At 37.4% G+C, this 22,419-nt stretch overlaps 1 protein-coding gene across 1 annotated transcript in view; it reads left to right on the forward strand.

Moving 5' to 3' along the window:
* ADAM23 (ADAM metallopeptidase domain 23) overlaps nucleotides 1-22,419 on the forward strand; it is a 171,965-nt gene that overhangs the window by 68,560 nt on the left and 80,986 nt on the right. Inside the window, exon 4 of the mRNA XM_063111068.1 lies at nucleotides 17,191-17,254. Coding sequence (XP_062967138.1) covers nucleotides 17,191-17,254 — 64 coding nt within the window. The remainder of the gene's footprint in view (nucleotides 1-17,190; nucleotides 17,255-22,419) is intronic.

Here is a 22,419-nt window from a genome sequence, read left to right on the forward strand (position 1 = left end):
TAGCGGACCTGGGAACTCTCCTACCACACTATTCCCAACCGGAAATTCGTTAGGCTTTTTTCCAAACTGGTGGTCGCAGAGATGGTATCTGCCTCCCAGTAACAGGAAGTTTACCGGGCCGGAGTCCAGGGTGTGGTGGAGTGACAGTCGGCCCGCCCGTATTTCCTAGCCCTCCCAACACTGGTCGGGACGCCCCACACCCCCAGCCCCGCCAGAGAACCGCGGAGGGAGTGGGAGAGTAGGCCGGCCCGCAGGGTCCGGAAAGCCCCGCGCCAGGCCAAGGAAATGGGCTCAGTGATGGCCGATCAGGGCGGAGCTGCCCGCACCTGGGAAAATGGAGGCAGCACTGGGGCAGTCAGTGGCCTGGTGGTGCAGGCGGGAGCCGGGTGGGCAACCACCCCCGGGACAGAGCTGTGCCAGGGATCACTCACAGTGCTGTGCCAGGTCGGGCGCTCGCTCTGTCTCTGCTTTGTTGCCTTCCGTGTTCTCGGCGCTGCCGCCTCGGGCTGTTCAGTCGCGGCGCCGCTCGGGCGCTCCCAGGAATCTTCTTTAATGCCGGCCTGAAACCTCGAATCCTGAATAGGGCAGCTGGCCGCCTTCAGTGCGGCCCCAGCCTCCGGGATCCTGGCTGCATCCACAGCAGCCCTGGCGCCGTGTTCCCTGTTTCAAGACTCGCTTTTGCAGCTAAGAATCAGTTCTTTTCCTGCTCCACACTTCAAAGCTGTTGCCGGTAAATGAGGCAGCCTCTCCTGCCGGGGGCAAAGTGGCGTTGAGCCCCCACGACCGGCCAGCAGCAGCAGTCCTCCCTTAAGAGATGGCCAGAGGAAGGTCCACAAGTTTCCCGGCTGCCTGAGGCCCAGTGGCCACCTTTTCCACCTCAGCTACTCCGCGCCAGCCGCCGCAGCCGCCGCCATCTTGAAACTCCCAATATAGTACTCTTTTTATATTGTCAAGATTTATAAGATTTGCATTTTGTTTAGTAACCACAATTCCCGCAATAAATATTATTTGAAACTATAATTGTGAACTATATAAAATTGCTCGGGCTTGAGAACTGCTGTGAATGAGTCTGAGGCAACCTAGTTTTCCCCCTTCAGAGAGCTTGCTTTTTCTGCCTTAGAGGACCATATGATTTTTCCTTATCAGTAACTTCACCAGGATTAATAACACTTATCTGTGTTAATGGTGCTTTATCAGTTTTCCCAGGAACACGTTTTTCCTTTTTGAGCTGCAGATTCGTGTTTCTTTGATTTTAGGAAAGTTATGTTCGATTTTTGCCTATTGTTTCTCTTCTGTGTGTTTTATTCTTTTGTTCAGGAACCCCAACGATGTAAGTATGTTATCTCCTTTGTCTGTCCACTCTATATCACTGTATCATTGATTTCTGGCTGTGTTTTCATTGTTTTCCCTTTTTCTATTTCTAGTTTGATTTGCATCCCTGTAACATTTATTTTTTATTTCATTTTTTCCCTCCTGAGCTTTGCCAGCTTCCTTTTCATCTTTTATGATGTTTCTTTGAGCTCCTTTTTAAAAAAAGGTTATTTCTATCATTTCTTCAAGGCCACAGTATTTATTTGAACTTTTCCTATTTTCCTGTGATACATATTCTTTGGCTGTACTGGACTTTGGTATGTTCCTTCTTTCTTTTTTTCTCAGTATTTATGCCTACATCCTGTTCTTTCCTTTTTTCATTATAATTCACCCATGCATGGGGACGCTATTTGCTGAAGCAGAGTGTGGTGAGGAGCAAGGGTGGAGCCAGAGTGGGAGGAAGGAGCCAGGGCTCCGTGGCTTTTTTGGAATTTGTGGCTTCAAATGCTCTTCACCAGTCTGTTACTCTGCTTTGGAGAGGTGCATCTGTCACAGGGGTACAACAGGGCCAGCAGTGCTTGTAGCAGAGCTCTGTGTGTGAGCAGGTGTTCCACTTGCACCTCCTTCCTGCCCCTCGGAAAGGTCCTCTGACACGTTCAAACTCTGGGGAGGTGTGTGTTGGCTCAGACTTCACAGGATTTAGCTTCAGAGTTTTTAATAGCTTGAAATTAGTGTCGGTACTTTTTATCGGGAATGTGTAGTCATTTTTTGTTCCTCTTTTTCATTTTTTTATTGTTGTTTGTGAGGAAATTATCTGTGTAGGAAATCTGAACATGGAAAAATTAATGATAGTCTAAGAGGAAATGAGAGGGAGGGAAACATTTTCAGTCCTTGGAAGTATTTTGATCATTACGTATGTCTCAGCATGTTACAGAAGCCTTGGATTTTAGAATGGATGACTTGGTAGCAAGGAGGGTCTGTTAACTAGGAATGTTCACTGAATTATCCAACACTACGTGGAAATGAATGGGACTTGGGGTATTTGGAGAATAGTTTCCGTGGCACACGTGGTGAAACTCAGGCAATTCTAAGAAATGATGCAATGCCTAGAATCCAGACAAAAGAGCTAAAGAGAACCGATGTCTACATGCCTATTACTTGAGGTCATGGGATAAAAAAATTAGAATTATCTTTCAATTTTCTAAATAAGCTGTTTAATATCCTCTTAAAGGATGAGCAAACTAAAATTCTTTTCTAGTTAAGAATTATAGGGATGATTAGGTATGAGGCACTGGAAAAAGGAAAAAAGCCTCATTATGCTATTACTTCACTCATCCTTTCTGATTTTGGATTGCAATTGAGTGTGGGTATTTAAATTATTAGCCATTTCAAAAATGTCCTCTGGTTTTAGACATTATTAGTCATCTGTAAAGGCTATTAAGTGCCATTAAATGGCATTAGGATTTTAAAAATTATGTATAAAATTAGAGCAATTTATAACCCTGATTTGACACTCTGAGCATGCATGTGAAACCTTCTAGAATAACCCTCTTCACAATTTTTGGATGTTCTAAATATTATAACACTGTTATAGACTGTCTTTGATAAAGAAAATAGGAACTCTGAAAAAGACTTTATTTTGTTGGGCAAAAAGCATATAGAGGTGACCTGAACTGTGTGGCATGAGTATACATATCCCAGTAGAGTTGTGGTGGTCTGTTGGGGTTATCGTCCACCTTCCTGTTGCGTATTGGTACAACATCTCTTAATACAGTGGGAGAATGTGGAAGTGAGAACAGGAAGACATTTGTCATTATGAATTCAGAAATAGGTTTTTAAATGATTATCAGAACAACTGAGATTGATATTTTCCAGCCATGGCAGTGTTGGTGACTGAAAACAAGATTTGTTTTTTTTTTTTTTTTGAATCAAATTTAAGTTCGTAGATTCTTCCAGTGAAGGGTCTACACCTGTCATTTTACCTTGAAACCACTTTTGCAGGACAGCACTCTCTGTGAGGTTTACTTAATGTCACACCACACACGGTCTTCGTTCTTCAGTGTACCTCATGGAAACCAGTGTGGGCAAGGATTCTTTTTCCGTCACCTCTGTAATCTCCTTCAGCTGTCTAGTTTGAGAATGAACTATTTTGGTAATAAAGTCAGGTATAATTCAAATCCTGTCTGGTCTATTATTTTGTGAAATTTCTGGACTTTTCTTTTCTACACTTGACTATCCTCCAAGAACTTCTTTTCCCTTTCTAAGTTTTACTCTTTTTATAGAAGAGGACTCCTACGTGAACACTGGTATCTAAAAGTGGCCTAATAGGCCTGCTATTTTTGGAGAAGGAAAAATTGGCTTTTGTTCTCTCTGTGCTTTTCACCTCCCACATGTTCCTTAGTTTTTTTCCCCCTCTGGTCTTAGTAGTGACAGCTTTCTAATTCCGAATGCTTTTTCCTTGGTCCATTTCTGGCTCAATTTATCTCATACTCAAAATTTTTAAATGTGTCAGATATGACTGAGCTCTTATGTTTCTATTATCTATACATATTTTGGCTTCCTTTTTTTCTAATGTATTAGAATTATGAAATAGATATTTTCCACATAAAGGAGTGGAAAATACAATTGTATAGTTTAAAGAATAATAATAAAATGCACATTCATATATACCCACTGTTCAGGTGGAGAAATAGAACATTGCTAGTGTCTTGGCAGTTCTCTTCGTATCCTTCACTGTTACATGTTCTCTACCACTACCTCCTGCCCAAGGTCACCTCTCATCCTGAAGCTTATGTAGGAGATTTGGGAATTTTTACCTCCCCGCCCCCAAAATCAAAATAGTGATAAAAAGTAACAACAACAGAATTTCAGAAAAAAATGAAAATGTAGATGCATGTTCATTCCTAGCATTCCCTAAAAGAAAAATTTGTTTAGGATTGACAAGAGGATTAATACTTGTTTTAGTTTGCTCAGGCTGCTATAACAAAATATCGTAAACTGGGTGGCTTAAACAACAGACATTTATTTTCACAGTTCTGAAGGCTGGGATGTCCAAGATCAGGCACTGGCAGATTCGGTTGCTGTGAGGACTTTCTTCCTGGCTTGTAGATGGTCATCTTCTTGCTGCGTCCTCACATTGCAGGGGGTGGGAGAGGAGGGCAGAGAAGGCTCTCTCGTCTCCTTATAAGGGCACTATCTCATCACGAGGACTCCACCCTGATAACCTCATCTAAACCTAATTACCTCCCAAGAGTTCCCCCTTCTAATATCATCACATTGGGGGACAGGGCTTCAATATACGAATTTTGGGAGAGCATAAACATTTGGTTCATAACAGCATTCTTGAAGGGTTTCAGCTATTCATGCTCTTACTAAAATTAGAATTAGTGTAAAAAGATTCAAACATATGTAATACAAAGATTCAGTGGGCTGACACCCAACACACTTTTGTCTGATGTTATAAGGAAAAACTGGAAATTTCCTGTTTTGTTTTATCAGTTTTAGGGTAAACAACTTCGTTTGACCTCACTGACTCCGGATCTTTGAGAATATATACTAGCAGCATTTCTGTGTCTTGCTATTTGTTGTAGATAGCCTATTGAGAAACCACACACACACACACTCTCTCTCTCTCTCTCTCCCTCCCTCCCTCTTCCCCCCCCTTCCTAAAGCTCTGGATAGATGTTGAAGTATTAAAGAGGACTGCTCTAAGGTAATCTCATTGTCACATCTCCTCTTATCCTTCATTCTTCTTTCAGCTATTCATTCCCACTCTTCATGGGCTCACTGCCCGCCACTGACTTTTGCCTTCACAGAGACTTATCTGTAAAAGTTAGAGACAGAAAATGGCCCGAGTCTCAATGTTTTCTTGCTGCTGCTGCCATGTGCTAGCTCAGTCCCCTCATTGCTTACCTGGGGGCTGAGTGCTGCCTGTAGGTCCCTCAGGTTCCTATGGATTCCTCTTTCTAGAGTGTGGTGTGCCATCTTGTCCTGTCATGTTATTTCTGAGCTTCTTGACTTGTTGACTCATCATTGACAAAACGTTATCAGAATGCCTGCTGTGTGTAGGCCACTGTACCAAGAACTGTGGATGCAGGGTGGACCTGTCCTTTCTATGGGATGGTAGATTGGAGAATCCTATTTGTGTATCTGGTGTTCACAGGCTGATATGATCTCTATCATCTATAAGTACTTCAACTCCCGAATATTCTCTTGACCCAGAGTTTTCATTCTACCAGACTGCTAGTTTCTGGATTTTTCCTGGAGTAGTCTGCTCCATTTTTTACCCCTATCATGAGTTACTAACCTTGGTATGGCTTTCCTGGATATGAATCAGTTCATTTAGGATCCTTTTCTTTTCCTGTCTTCTCTAATCCTAACCACTCATGATCCTGGAATTTATATTGATAACTTAGGATAACTATGGATCACATACAGTTAATGTTAGAATTTACACCAGCGTTCTAAAAATGTCTGGTTTTAAGATTAAACTAAAAATAGTCCCTCTGAAAGACCTAAATAGAATAGTTTCTCCCTTTTTCTGTGTCAGTCTCTCTGGGATTTGGTTGCTTCTGAAATCTTATAAAGGTTTGCTTTTGATACAAACATGGAGAGTCACTTTGTGAATGTCTACATGGACAAAATTTTAAGACCATTTAGTGAAAGTTATCTGGCTGGAGAAAAAAGACTATTTATAGAAATTGTCTTAAAACTGTGATTTATAGATTTGCTGTTCTGCATTTTTCTACCACCACTGATTTTATTACTGGCACATTATATATACATTAACATAGAAGGAATGTGTCTGCCAATAAATTTAAGAGAGATATTTAGAGTATCAAGTGTAAATAGTTTATGATCTGAGTAGCTTTTAAAAGATAATAAATTGGTTTTAGTATTATGCAGAATGTCTAAACTTTATAATGAGACTGGAGTAGATTAGATGACTTACCTCTAATAACTATTTTATACATGTCTTTCAAAGTGATATTTATTGTCACCAAATTTGCTTATTATAAGATAGTTTTGCAGAATGAGTACTTATTTTTCCCTGTTATACTTGGTATTTAGTGTCTTCATGATAGAAAGAATGTTAGTATGACTTTAAGTTTTTTGATTTATTTTAGTTACAATTAAGATTTTGTAATTGTGTTATCTGATTTTCAACAGACCACTTAAATAAGTTGGTGTCAATACAAATGTAGCTTTAGCAGATCTTGATCATTAGGTCTCAGGTTAGATTCTACGTGAAAGTTTTTGTTAATTATTAATCTAATCTGTAGAAAAAGTGTATTACTTTATAACTTGGAAATTGAGGTGTTCTCTTTTGATTGAGGTAGGTAGAAATATTTAGAATTAGAAAAAAATTTAAGCAGCCCTTTACAGTATATAGGTAAAACAAATGGAACTGTTCTTTCAGCACCTTCTGGAAAAGATTGGCCTGAAGTCATCCCAGTATATCAATAGCTGATTATTTGACAAAGCATGTACCAAATAGCTGGGATGTGTGTATTACCAATCTCGAACTTCCAACTTAGCACAGATATATATTTAGGGTAGGAGATAATGACAGTTATATTCACACTTGCAATTTTAGGCTTGGAAGTTTCCTTTGAGATCCTGTAATCCAGTGTTATTGTTTTCTTGTAAAAGAGAAAACTAGTTTTACAATGTTAGGGACTTTTCTGAATCTCTGAGACAATCAGCTCCTGGGTGCCTGTGTAGTTCAGGCATTCTTCTATGACTGCGAATATGACCGTGAACAAAATGAAGGGGGCCCAGCTAGCGCTCAAATAAATTACACTGAAGTGCACACTGGTTGGAAAAATTCCCTTTTCCAAAGAAGCTACAATGAATGGTAGTTTCTCCAATAAATTCTATAATTTTCAGAGGTCTATCTTGTTATTATTTTGAAATGATACCTAATTTGGGAGAATGAAAATTCTCTTTGGTTAGAGAAATGAGTTGTGCTTTAGGTGAGTCGTGACTTAAACTTTTTTTTTTTTTTAAACAATTGAAGGCCTAGTGCATAATTTTTTGGTGCTGTGAAATGTGCTCAGAAGATGAGATTGTTTAAGGTTATTTTTCTAAATGGTAATTTAAAAAATAGGTGCTATTTTACATGAAAGTAATTTTGTATTTGCATGAAAAATCCATTAAAAAATTCTCCCCTTTCCCTCCCTCCTCCTTCCTTTCTAGTTTTTGCTATACTGTGTACTTATGTGCCATTATGGTTTGATATTACTGCAAAAGTATGTTTATGATTGACACATTGTGACAATTTCTTAAGCATACCTACTATTTAGAAAGGACCATGATTATCATTTCTAAACATTCCTGTGTTATATGTATGAAGGGTATGGTGATTGCACAGAATGTTGCCTAATACAGAGGAATGTAGGGTAAGAGCTTCAAATGCCTTTTCCTTTATAGGGCTGTACATACATGACCTGTCTGTCTCTTGGGGAGACGCTTTGTGTCTCAGTTTAGCCAGCAGGTACCAGGAGGTTCAGATTGTGACAGCACAGGAGAAACCAAGGGTTGGGCTCCTCCAGGTAGGGCAAAAAGAGAAGAGAGCACACAAAAGACAATTGTGGTTGTTCTACAAGAATCTCACTCTTCCTTTAATTATAAAAGCAGCATAAAATTGCAAAGTGCACTCTAGCATTTATATCACAAATTTTAGGACAAATACCTCTAATTTACAGTAAAGTATTTTTAAAAATGGAAACATTTTGGATAAAAATTAATCTTTAATCTTTGCTAATTATTTCTTTAGTTCTCATCTTTTTTTTCTAGTATTCAGCCATTAATTGAATGAGTAAAAGAAAGTTAAAGCTACAGGTTTTCATATGTGGAAAGGCCTCTTTTTAGTGTCTCTTGCTGTTTTCTCCTGCTGTTAATATTAATTACTTTGCTGATGGCTCTAATTGACCCAGGTAAAGAACCATATCTGTGTGCAGCTGGCCCTTGAGTCTTTGCAGGCTCTGTGGACACAGAATGCAGTGCTTGCTTTCAGCTTTTATAAAAAGCCTTCCAAGTTCTGATTTCCTGGCCTTCAAGTGCCCATGCCTTTGAACATTCTAACTCCTTGCCTGTGTCTGGTCCCAAACTTGCCCTTTCAACACTATCCCGCTTTAGCACTGATGTCCTGGACAAACTGGACTTTTAGGTTTTCCCTGAATGTGCGTGCCTCCTTGCCTCTTCCTGTTTCACATGTTTGTACATACTGGTCCTTGTCTATAGGATCTGCTCTTTCTTACTCATATTTCCCTGTCCAAATTATGTTGTGGGAACTTCCTAAGCCCTGCTTCTTTACTAAAGTCTCCCTGATCCTATTAGTTGCAATTAATTTCCCTGTTAGAAGCTGCTTGATTCTTTGTTTGTTGCATATGTTATTAGGGTGCATGCTGCCTTGTCTTGTTTCAGCTATGTGATTTTAATTGCCTTGAGGGCAGGGCCTATATTTTGTTTCTCTTTCTGTCCTTGCCTACTACTGCCTTCAGCGTGAACAACCTCCAGGTGTTCAGGAAATGTCCACCTCATTGAGTTAAGGAGATATAGAGCAGCCTGGCCGCTGCTTCCTGCATGGTTGTTGGTATTGTGAATGTCTGTGGTTCCTTGCCTTTTCTGGACCTGAAATTATTCATTAATTAAATAATTCCTTTATTTAAGAGATTATGCTTCTCTTTCCTTAAAAAATATAGTTTCTGTTGTGGTTTTTTATTTAAAAAGTTAATATACATTCATTGTAAAAACTTTAGGAAATATAGGTAAGCAAAAGAAAGAAAATAAAAACTATTAAAAGTTCTAAAGGAAGCAATAGCTCACAGTTACATTTTGGTGTACATCTTTGCAGACATTTTTCTATATGGAAATATACACATATAAACATGCTTTTGAAAAATTACCAAACATAGCATTTTCTCCTCTGTTTGTTTCATTGAATGATGTTGTGAACATCTTTCCAGGTGTCTGTAAGAGCACATATAAAGCTACTCACATCTACATTCCGTGTGTGTGTATTTGCTTTTGTCCAGTTATTCCTCAGGAAACCCTTAGAAGTAAAACTTGTGGATTAAAGGGTGAACATACTTTCAGGGGTTTTGATACCTGTTGTCAGATTACCCTCTGGAGGGCCAGTTTCTCTACATCCTTTCCAGCACTGGCTACTATCATTCATTTTTATTTTCTAAACTGTTGGGGGAAAATGGTCTCTTAATGTTATTTACATTTACAGGTCTTTTATTGCTAATACAATGTACATTTGTATATGATTGATTGATATTAGTATTTTTTGTTTTCTTTTTTTCCATGAGTTTCATTTTGTATATTCTATTTTGTGAATGAGTCCTTTGCCCACTTTTCTATGAGGTTGTTTGTTTTTATTTGGTTTTGGTTTTTAAGGGTTTCTTATATTAGGAATTTGTCTTCCATATATTTTTCAATTTTTTTCCTCAATTTGCATGGATATGTTGTTTATGGCATTTTGAAAATTATTCATGAAAGTTTAAAAATTTTTTATAGTCTTACCTATTTTTTTCTTTATGACTTCTGGGTTCAATATCATACTTATAAGGCCTTGTCTCCCTAAGATTCAGCTGTATTTTTATAGTAAACATATAGCTTTATTTTAAAACATGTATATATTTAACGCCTCTATCATTAGTTTGCTGTATGATGGGATTTAGGGATCTAACTTTCCTTCCCCAAATGTTTAGTCACTTGTCCCAAATATATTTATTCTTTACTTATTCTCTTCTTTACAGATTTAAAATAAATTATTATTATATATTAAGTTTTTGTATGAACTTGAATCTCTTTCTTGACTTTCTGTTTTGCATTTTGGGCTGTCTAATCAGGCCAGTGTTCTGTACCTTTAGTAACTATGGTAGTAATGTAAGGTTCTTTTTTTTACTCCTCTTTTTTTGAAAAATGGGCTAGTTTTAAGCATATTTTTCTTTAAGATGAATTTTAGAATCATTTTGTCAAGTTAAAAAACCTTTCTGAGATTTTATTTGTAATTACATGAAAGCTATAGTAGGCTGAAGGTAATAGACATCTTTTTAATACTGAATGTTACCAGGGAAAATCAGAGACTGCAGTTCATTCAGTCATGACTTCTTTTATGTTTCCTAGTAAGGATTTGCAGTTTATTTTATATACACATTTCTTCACATACATTTATTTATTTATTTTTATTGAAACATAATTGTCGTATATATCTGTGGGGTACAGCATTGAATAACAATATCTGTGCTCAATATGTGATGTTCAAATAAGGATAATTAGTATATTCAGCATTAAATGAGGTGATCACTTTTTGTCTTCACACCTATTTAAACCCAAGTTTATTCATTGGGTTTTTTTATATGTATGTTTGTGGAGATATACATGTATCTCTGTATCCATATATATTATACATGTAAATGTAGACATATATATATAAAAGTATATATCACATACATATGTAATTATATAAAATTTTTTGTTGTCATTGTTACTAGAAACTTTTTCCCACAGATTATTTCTATATTGTTTTTGCTGGTACATATGTAAATGTATTTTACTTTTGCATATTTATCTTGTAACTGGCCACCTTACTTAATTTGTAACTGTTTCTAATAGATTTTCCAGTGGTTTCTTTTATTCTTTTGACCATTTTATATGTACCTGGGAAAAATGGAGCACTGTATAAACAAATGTACAGTTTTTAAAAACTAGACTGGAAAATGGAAGGAAGGAGTTCTTTTCCTAGAACTTAGAAGAGAGTTGTTTCTTCTGGACAAGGTTGTCAGAAAGCAAGATTGATAATGGATCCTCATCCATTCTCTGCAGTTTCACTGTCTGGTGCCTGGTTTAATGGTTGTGTTAATAAATATTGGGCTAATCAGAAGAGAACCTGGTTTAGCAATGTTCAGCACACTATAATATTCAGTATTAGCTTTGAGATTTGTGCATCAAAGCATTTCAGTTATGTGTAACTGTTCAAAAGATATGCCATCTTTATTTGGGTTCATTTTTCCCTGTTTTTAAAATTTGTTTTTTGTTTTGTGACATATGGGAGTAAAACTAAATTGTGAAAAGAACCATGATTCTATCATAGAGGAATCTCAAAATTACTGGGTTTGCATAGACACTAGTCGTCACAACTAGGAATGTATTAGCCACTTCATGGCCTAGCTTTAAGTTGGGGAAGTGATATTAAACATCTTTCATTTTTATTTAGTTAAAGATTTTTCTACTGATGCCACCTCCTCAGAAGGGAACTGTGAGTTGGCTCTTATTGGCTGATCAAGCCAGCTGAGTGGGAGTTCTCAGCTTTTATATCACCTCAAGTTCATCCCTTATTTCTCTCCTAACCCCTTCTTTCTCCACTCTGCTAGTAACTTGCAGTCCTGCCTGTGTTTCTTGTCCTCATAATGCTACAGTTTTCTAAACTGTATTATGGCACATGGGACCATCACCTGACGTGCAGGAGTGTCTACACATTGAAATTTCTGCTTCAGTCTCTCATGTGGTTCAGAAACTTATTAAATTCCTGTTGTGACCCCAAAGAAGTTTAACTCCCTACATCCTGCTCGTGCTAGGAATGTTCTCTGCCTGTAGCTCTGTTCCTAGGAATATGCCCACACTCCCAGCCCTTGCCTAGCTTCCCATCTTTGTTTGACTTAACACAAAGCCTCTATTCAACCTATAATTATAGTCACCCACTTAACATCTTATTGCTACACTCTTATGTCCCAACCTCCACGTCTACAATCTTTTAACACTGTTTAAAAGTCTTATTGTGTTGTTTACACTCTAAGGAGTATATATTTTCTAGCTGTAACAATTTTTGACATAAAAACTATTTTAGGTTGTATGAGTCTAACTTTTTCTTAAAACTTAAGAAAAGGAGTGATTGAAAAATTGTTTTACTTTTTAAGTCTTCTTTTTAAAAAGAAAAGCAATATAAGGACAGAAGCGTAATGATAGGTTATAAGCTTATGCTTATGTGAATATATTGAATTTAAATTCAATGTTTATCTTCATTACCAGTTATAGTAATTATCTAATGAGTTAAAAATATCTTATGTGTATAAAAGGGAAAAAAGAGAGAGGTTTCTGGTGGAAAGAGGGAGTGGGCATGGTGCTTCATTGTGCAGCGTTGTTATGCTCGAGGCCACATGAAGTTGAGGAACTCCACAGTGACCAGCATTGGTTGTTATTGAATGAATGAATGTGAGACCTAGTGGGGAGGGGTGGCAGGAGACTTCCTGGATGAATCTGTCAGGGGCCATGTATGTGTGATGAAGGTTCCCAATACTGAGAAGTTAATCACTGTCAAGCAGGTGATGATTAGATGACTGAATTTGCATTATGAAAATGGGCATGGGTGGCATTCCTTTTCTAGATATCATTTAATATTTTCACTCTTTGTTTGACTTCTGTTCCAGTCCCAACTTGAACACATATGGAAGTAACTTACATGTTTTGCTACTTAGAGTTGAATTAGGATATTTATGCTACTGTTTACTTAAGAACAAAGACAATATGTGGCAGGAGTGTGGCTGTTCAAGATTTACACATCCAGTGAATTGCAGTGAATGTGGTGAATAGTTTCCTGACTGCCACATCTTGGACTGCTGACTCTTCGCCCCCAGATCTACCTACTGATGTCATGCACTGAGAGCGGGATCCCAAGATGCCTTCTCAAGGCCTTTCTAAAACAGTAGCCATGTGAAACATAATCACAGAGCCCAAAAACAACTGGAGAAGGAGACATACTCACAGACTGCTTGCTTAGTAGCATCTCAGCTTTTGAATATTTTTCACCTTGTAGACTAACCTTCCCTTCCAGGTAGAACTTGACGTGTATACCTTAAATTTGCCCTTTAGTTAGGGTAGCCACATGTCCCAATTTTTCCGGGACAGTCCTTCCTGGTTTATGTATGTCTCTTGCTCTGCAATAATTATTAATATGCCTCTTTTCACTCCCAGCAATGTGCTGGTTTGGATGATAAATCATATGGTTGTCCATTTGTTAAGCTATGGTGCTTGCTACTATTCATGTAGACTTTTACCTTGCTCTGCTAGGGAACAAATGCCCTGTTGGCCTCTAGGTCCCTTCAGAAGAGCTTGTTCTCTCTCAGCAACTCACTCAATTTTCTAATTAGAGATGGACTGAGGGCTCAACAAATAATTTCAGAGAATGTAGATTTTAGAACTAGAAAGGACTTCTAGAGACTGCTAGTTTGAGTATTTTTACAAGGAAGTGAATGATTAAAAAAAATTTTACTTTTACGTATTTGTGGGATACATTGTGTAGTATATGCATGTTTCAATACATGCATATACTACACAATGATTCAGGAAGTGAATGGTTTTTAACTCATGTATGTAGCATACATGGTTTCCTTTGTGGTCCAATGTATCTCTTTCCTAGTAGTCGCCCAAGACTCTGTTATCCATGTTATCTCATTCTGAACAATTATTTTGCTTGATTAGCACACCCCCAAACTTTCCTGACCAGGATCACCCCAAAGAAAGCATATGGTTCTTTCTTTAAAGTAAAGGATTCACATTATTTTCCGAGAAATCAGAAGTCATTACTCTTCTTAGGAAATAACTTTTCTAGGCAATAAGGAATCTTGGTGAGTAGCTTTTTCAGTGACTAGGATCCTTGGCTTCTTGATAATGAACATCCCTGTAATGGAATATATAAACTTTTGGGAGTTTTGACCACTTGCCTATTCCTGTGTCTATTTTCATTAGACACATGTGTCTCAAGCTCAAAGACTCCAACAAAAATATATATTTATATAGGCAGAACCTTCCTAAGACACCTCTCTCTCTTTGTATTAATTTCCAGTGTCTAGATATAGTAGCAACTGTTTGTATATTTGCTGATTATGAAATTCTTTGAACACAAATTTCTGAAAGATTTCTTTGTGATAAATTTTGGATTAACATGAAATCTGAGACCTAACACTATATCATTTTATCTCTTCCCTACGTTATGGTCTAATACAAGTTGAATGGCTCTCCCAGGCAGCGCTTCTTCAAATCATGACATAGGAACCTAGGCTGCATCCATCTCATTGCTATGCCATGTGGAGCACGTGGCTTCCAGGGTTGCTGTGGAAGAGAGAGCTGGGGTCTTAATGTAGCGAAACTACAGAGAGTGGGGTGGGGGGTGTGTGTGTGAAGAAAGGACTTGGAGAGCATCTGCAACAGGCTTGCAGACAGGGATTGCCAGACAGCTCACCTCCAGGAATATAGAGAGATAGATGACCTGTTCTGTTATTTCAACATTACTTCAAGACTTTTATAATTAATTAGTTTACTTTTCAGTTGGCATTAATTTACTTGCAGGGAGATTAAAAATAATATTTTAGTGAAATGACCAGTCTTACATGTTTGTTCTAATTTTGCTTAGTTTCCATTTCAGAGAATGGCATTATTCACACTGGCCTCCCAGCACACGGTATGGGCCTGGCGTATAACACGTGTTGGCAGATGTTTGCTTGCTCAGCAAATATTGATTAAGGGCCTACTATGCACCAAGCATTATACCACAGGCTAGGGATGCCGTGACGAGTGAAAGAAGTGGTCTCAAGGGAGGCGTGGCTGTGGTCAGACAGAAGGAAAGGATGCAGCAAGTGGAGATGTGTGCCATTTACAGGAGGGCGAGGAGTGGAGTGACATGGGGATGAGGCGCACGTGGTGGTGTGTCCATCTCAGTGTCTGGCCCAGGCTCCCAGAAAGTAGCTGCTCTTCTTCTTTAAGATTCTCAAATGTAGAAATTACTAGAAATAGGTATGTCCATGGGGGAAAGAGGCCCTTTGAAAAGGGGAAATAGGGTAATTAAAGTGACCCTTGTCAGATTTGATGATTAATGGTTAGATTGCTATTATCTGCCCTTGTAATTACAAGTAAAAGTAGTGGTCTAAAATAACTTTGTTTCCAAATCTTAGACATGCTCCGGTGATTGCACAGTTGAGAATTTTGAAAATAATGAGTTACCTGTAGAGAGACGTGATTAGAATGCAGTTAGGGAAACCTCTCTGCTTCTTGGTGTTGGCAGAAGCTTCCCTCAGAGGAATGTTACCGTCAGCAGCCCTGTTTGTGTGTATTCACAGTGCTGGTAGCTGACTTAATTAGCTAGCAATGAAAGACGTTTTCGCACCCTGTCAGGTATTCCCATGTATGTAAAGTTAAGTACTGTCATTACTTTTACTGTTACCTAGATTTTTAAAGGGGAATGAGTAGACATACCACAATTTAGTTTAGATGTAGAATCATTAATAGATACACATTTGTGAATTGTGAATTGATTCACAATTTCATAGTTTCAGTAGGAAACCATGTATAAAGTCTAAGCATCTGCTTTATTTTTGGTGCACACAGAAAACCATGCTGGGTGCACCCTGAGCTCTGAGTCACCCCTTTTCAGCCCTCCTTGCTGGGTCATTTTAGAATGCATCAGATGCAGCTCTCAAAATGATGCAAAATCATGAGTCCTCTTGTACCTCAGTTAAAGAAGTAGTTTCAACATTTTCTAACAAGAATTAGAGGCAGAATTAGAGAAAATCAGAATGTCTGAGCAGAAAGAGACCTGAAGAATCTTCTGCTCTAGCTTTGTTTTGCAGAAGAGGAAATAAAGACCTAAATTTAGGGCAGACAACTGGCTCAGAGTAGGACCTACTATTGTCCATCAGTTACCATTAGGATTAAATGAGTCCATGCCTTTATAGCCCTTAGAACTGTGAGAGGATGTAGTAAGTGGTCAATAAATGCAAGTAATCACTTGATATCATTATTCTCAGTGCCAGAACCCAAAAAGGAACCCTGATGCCCTAATAGTCCAGTGTTCTCTATGAGGCACATATTTTGTGTTTCCCACATTGTATACGGAGAAACGTGTTTTAAGAACTTGGGTTAAAATAAAAATAATGATAGCCACAATACCCATTACTGAGCATTTACTCAGTGCTGATTTCTGGGCTAAGTACTTTGTATTTGTGGTTTTCTTTAATATTCACAATATCCTAGGAGATTAACACTCTTGACCATCTCCATTTGACACTTGAGTCTGGGAACTTGCCCATTGTCGCATGACTAATAAGGGGCTGGGTTGGGTTTTAAACCCTGCTCTGTCTGACTGTAATGTCTATGTTCTTGAACCATTATTTTTTTTGCCAGGAGTTGGCAAACTATGACCCACAGACCAAATCTGGCCATCACTGTTTTTGTACAGTCTGCAAGCTAAGAGTGTTTATTTACATTTTTAAAGATTGAAAAAAATCAAAAGAAGAATATTTCATGACACATGCAAATTATGTAAAATTCAAATTTCAGCATCCATAAATAAGTTTATTGGAATACATCATGCTCATTTGTTTACATCTTGCCTGTGGCTGCTTTTGCAATAGAATGGCAGGGTTGAGCAGTTGTGGCCTGCAAAGCCTGAAATATTTGCTATCTGGTCTTTATAGAAAAAACTTGCCAGTACTTGTTCTGTACTCTTCCTCAGTGATTACATTTTATGAAATTCCAATGATCTGGAGCATAATTATGGGATTTTAATAGGGCCTGTCTCCTCTTGTTACTTGCCTTTTAGTTTGTGCCATATTTATTAACATATGAATCAGATGCTGAATGGTGTGTTTAAAAGGAATTTACCCTTAAATTGTCTATGTCTTGTCTGTTTTAACAGACTGAGGAATGACTTGTTACTGGGTAAAGTTTGAGACTCTCGATGATAACTTATTTTTGTACTAACTGTAGACTGCAGCTATTTATGGTTTGCATGCCCCTCGCATCCGTTTATCAAGCTATTTTTAAACCTCCAAGTGCTTTAGATGCAGAAATCACTCTATTCTCTTTCCTTTATAGTGGTTTGCTGTCTTCTGATTATGTGGAGATTCACTACGAAAATGGGAAACCACAGTACTCTAAGGTACAGTTAATAGCATCTGGAAATCCTGTAGTATATTTATCCTAGAACTGATCAATGCACACTGCAGCATTTTGATGTGTATCTCTATAAAATCACCTGTCCTCTTATACAGGAGTACTATAAGGGCACTTCAAAAAGTTCATGGAAAAATAGAATTAAAAGATAATATGAATCTTTCCACGAACATTTTGATTACCCCTCATAGTTGTATAGAGGAGAAATTTATAAAAACTCACAAGTGTTTGAGATAACATTAGAGTTCTGTATATTCAGGATGATACAGAAATGTTTATTGTTTTGGTTAAACATACAGTAACTCATGTAATAGTATAAAGAGCTGTACATTTCCATATCAGCACCTTAAAGTAGAAGATAAAGAAGAACCAGGGTCATGCTCATAGAATCTGAATTATAAGACTGGATGGGCTATTCAATTGACTATGTAGTGCAAATGCCTTTGGTGCCCAAGAAAGACAGAGGACAGGTGGGTGAAGTAAGATTTATGGAGTACTTTCTCTCTTAGCCTTCACAACAGTTCTGTGAGGTGGATGTTTTTATTGCTGTTGTACAAAGGAAGGAATTGAGGCAGAGCCACTAAACTTGTTGTACAAAGGAAGGAATTGAGGCAGGCCAATAAACCTGTCCAAGGCCACTAAGCATTGCAATATAAAGGTAATTGGGGGCTTGATTTCCTTCAGTTGGAGACTAACTTTTCTTCTCTTCATGGAGGATCAGTAAGGAGCAAGTGGGTTTAGATTAAAGTAAGAGAGATTATTTGTATGTAAGAAACACAGTGATTGCCACCAGTCAGAGTGAAAAATCACTGAAATGGCTACAGGAAGAAACTCTGGTTTTTAGATAGTCTGAAGAGTGCCAATGAACCTAAGCAGTGTCCACGTATACCCTGGGTATGGGAGAGGAAACAGGGAGACAAAACAAAGTGGGAAACATCATTGGATTTTTTTTTCTGGATTGCTAGTGATTGTCAGCATAACTGTCACCTTTCGTATGTGGACTGGCTGAGTTGTGCAGCATAGAGAACTAGGATTTTCAGTCTCTTGACAAAGCCTCTTGACAAATATTTATGGGTAGCCTTAGTCATAAATACTGCCCCGGGGCCATGGTGTTTCTCAGGTTTTATAATTGTCCAATTAACAGAGAGTGCATTTGTAATTTGATATGTACTCCAGCCTTTGAATTTTATGCCACGGATTTAACAACTTTCATATATTATTCTTACTATTTGTCAGTTCTTGCCTTAGGCTGCATCTTGCGGGTTGTTGAAGCTGTCTAAAAGTTAATGTCGTGGAAAGTGAGCAGAAATGCTAAATCAAGTGCAGGGACAGTGCTTCCTGGCATTTGTACAAACCAAAGCTTCTGTTGGCTGTGCCAGTGCTCTAAGCACTGCGGATGCTGAATCAAGAGCCTGGGGTAGACGGGAGGATGTGGGAGCTTTATAGACTCAGCAAATGAGCCACCTTTGCAGGTGCAGAAACCTGATCCAAACTTCTCACTAAGAAGTTCAGTCAGATTTTTTGTTTGTTTGTTTGTTTTTAGGAACAGAATAACTAATTGGCCTCCAGAGGTGATTTGAAGTCCCAAAAGGAGGACTTATCATTATTAAGACACTCCAAATCTTATATTGTTTGTAACTAGAATTTAAAACAAGAGGCATTTCAACTCTGGCAAGAGAAGTTGTGTTCACTGTGTTTTGCTTTTGTATTCATTGCTTTTCTCTCATTTACAACCCATTTCCTCCAAACAGCTGGTATATCCAAACTTACTTGCTTCATAGATAATGAATTAATGATAACAGTCTTTTTTATGTGTCTGTATTTATATATACACCCAAAAAATCTGAGATGAGATGGTGTATGCTATCTTATAGCAGGACTTTAAAAATCTAACAGTATTATAAATATCTTAGCCTGTATTAAAGAATCTTCTAAACCTTTATTTTTAAAAATTGCATAATATTCTTCCCAATTCATTTGTTATAATTTGTTTAAAAATCCTATGGTAGTAGATATTTAGATTGTTTCCAATCTTTCATTATACAAATAACTCAATATACTTTGTACACATCCTTAAAAATTACTTAAGGATTAATTCTGAGAATGGAATTTTCTGGGTTAAAGAACTGGTGCACTTTTTAAGGCTTTTAGTACGTATTGACAGTTTTTCTTTCTGAAAGTTATGTAAAATCACACTCCCAGGACCATTACACACATATTTTTAAGATCATTTTTTGTAAATGTCATGAAGATTACCTTCTATGTTAAGAAAATCTTTGTATAGAGTACCAGAAAAGGAAATTGCTAGGTAAGATTGGCTAGGTTATACTTGTTTTTATACATTATGCAACTTTACTTCCCAAGATCTTAAATTCTTTAGACAAAAGTACATGCGCGCACACACACACACACACTCACTCTCTCTCTCTCTCTCTCTCTCTCTCTCTCTCTCTCTCTCTCTCTCTCCTAGTATTGTTCACATGACTAGAGAAGAACAGAATCACAAAAAATCTATTTGGCTTTGAAGTTAAATATAAATGTGGAATATTTACAATTTCTGGGAATTAGTTGTAAGCAAAATGATAAATCCACACTTTGAAGAGGGTTTTCTAAGTTTTCCCACCTGATTAATGCCTTAGCTTTAATTTTATTGAACAAAAGTAGGTTAAAAGGGCTTCTTTCCATGTGAAGCAAACATAGGAACTGGACAGGTAAAAAAAAAAAAAAAAGTATAGAATGTAGGTGCCAGGTATCAGTTGACACCCATGGAAGAACTTTTTTTCTCCATCCAATAGAGCAGTATCTTTAAAGTTCCTACCACGGTGCTTTGCACATGGTATACAATAAACAACTTGGATGATGTATTTACTAATTTTAAAAGTAACTTATTTATTTTTCTCTTTTTTTCTTTTGTTTAAACAAGTTTATTGGGGTATAATTTACATACAATAAAGCATACAATTAAATTGCTTTTAGTATGTTTACAGAATTGTGCATCCTCAACATTATCTAACTAGAATATCTTCATCACCCCACAAAGAAAGCCCCATCTATTAGCAATTGTTGTCCATCCTCTCTCTTGCCTGCCATAGGTAACCAATCATCTACATTCTGTCTCTATAGATGTGTTTCTTCTGGACACAAATGAAATCATATGTGATGCTTTGTGAATGCTTTCTTTTACCCCTAGCTTTATTGAGGTATAATTGAAAAATAGGAATTGTATGTATTTAAGGTGCACTACTTAAATTGTGTGTATAGGAAATGAATATATCTAAGTTGTATGAAACATCGTGTTTTTCTTGTATATGCTTTGTGAAATGATCACCACACTCATGCTAATTAACATCATCACCTCACATAGTTATCTTTTTTTTTGTATTGAGAACATTTAAGATCTACCCTCTTAGCAAACTTCAAGTATATAATACAGTATTATTAACTGCAGTCACCATGCTGAACAGTAGATCTCCAGAACACATTCATCTTGCATTGACTGAAACTTTATACCCTTTGACCAACCTCTCATTTCTCCCTCCCCTTAACCTCTGGTAACCCCATTCTACTGTCTCCTTCTATCAGTTTGACTATTTTAGATTCCACGTATAAATGAGATCATGCAGTATTAGTCTTTCTGTGCCTGACTTATTTCACTTAATATAATGTTCTCCAGCTTCACCCATGTTGTTGCAAATGACAGGATTTCCTTCTTTTTTTAAGGCTGAATAATATTTCATTGTACACCGTATTTCCTTTTTCTTTAAAGAAAATTTTTTTTTTATCTATTGGAAACAAAAATAATTTTACAGTAGGAAACAGGAATAGAGAGTGGTTTTTAAAAACATTTCCTTTGTGTGGTTCTCTAAATATGGACAGTGGAACCTTCATGAGCCCCCAGATTCTTTTTTTATTATTATTTTTTAATTGACATGTAATAATTATACATATTTTGGGGGTACAGAGTGATATTTTGATGGATGTATACAAAGTAGGATGTTCAAATAAGGGTACTTAGCATATCCATCACCTCAAACATTCATCATTTCTTTGTGTTGAGAGCATTTGAACTCTTCTCTTCTAGCCATTTGAAATTGTTGTTAATTATTGACACCTAACACTACTGTAGAACACTAGAACTCATTGATCCTTTCTAGCTGTAAGTTTGTATCTGTTAACCAATGTCTCCCTAGCCCCTTCTCCCCGCCAACCTTCCGAGCCTCTAGGAACTACAAGTCTCTCTACTTCTGTGTGCTCAACTTTTTTAGCTCCCACATATGAATGAAGACATGCATATAACATATTTTGGATATCAAAACAATCTAAGTGTGGATAGACACTTAGATTGTTTTGATATCTTGGCTGCTGTGAATAGGAGTGCAATGAACATGGCAAAGCAGATATCTCTTTGAGATCCAGATTTTATTTCCTTTTTATTTTTAATTTTTTGAGGAACTTGACACTGTTTTCCATGATAGCTATGCCAATTTGCATTCCCATCGGTAGTGTACATGGGTTCCCTTTTCTCCACATCGTCCCTAACACTTGCTATCTTCTGCCTTTTTCATGATAGCCATCCTAACAGGTGGGAGATGATATCTTACTGTAGTTTTGATTTGCATTTCTCTGATGATTAGTATTGTTGAGCACCTTTTCGTATACCTGTTGCCCACTTGTGTGTCTGCTATTGAGAAATGTCTATTCAGGTCCTTTCCCCATTGTTTTAATCTGGTGGTTTGTTTTCATGCTATTGAGTTGTTCCAGTTCTGTTGATTGTTTTTTTCTTTTCATATTGTAGAAGCTTTTTAGTTTGATGTAGTCCCACTTGTCTCTTTTGCTTTTGTTGCCTGTGCTTTTGGTGTCATGACCAAAAAAAGCATTGCCAGGACCACAGTCAGGAAGGTTTTATTTGGTTGATTTGTTGATGAACCTATTAAAAATAAGTTAATTTTTAGCATTTCAGTTCTTATAAAAGACTTAGGTATCAGTATAACACTATAAAAGTACTTTTCAAACTTAACATATTTCTGTTAAATCCCTTTTAGGTGAGCTATTAATATATATCTTTAAGTGCTTACTAATGCTTTGGTTTCTCTTCTGCTTATAAAAGGAACTACCCCCTGGCCAGCAGTGTATGACTGAAGTGCCCCCATC

Source organism: Cynocephalus volans, chromosome 1, assembly GCF_027409185.1.
Source record: "Cynocephalus volans isolate mCynVol1 chromosome 1, mCynVol1.pri, whole genome shotgun sequence".
In the NCBI taxonomy this organism is placed as follows: Eukaryota; Metazoa; Chordata; class Mammalia; order Dermoptera; family Cynocephalidae; genus Cynocephalus; species Cynocephalus volans.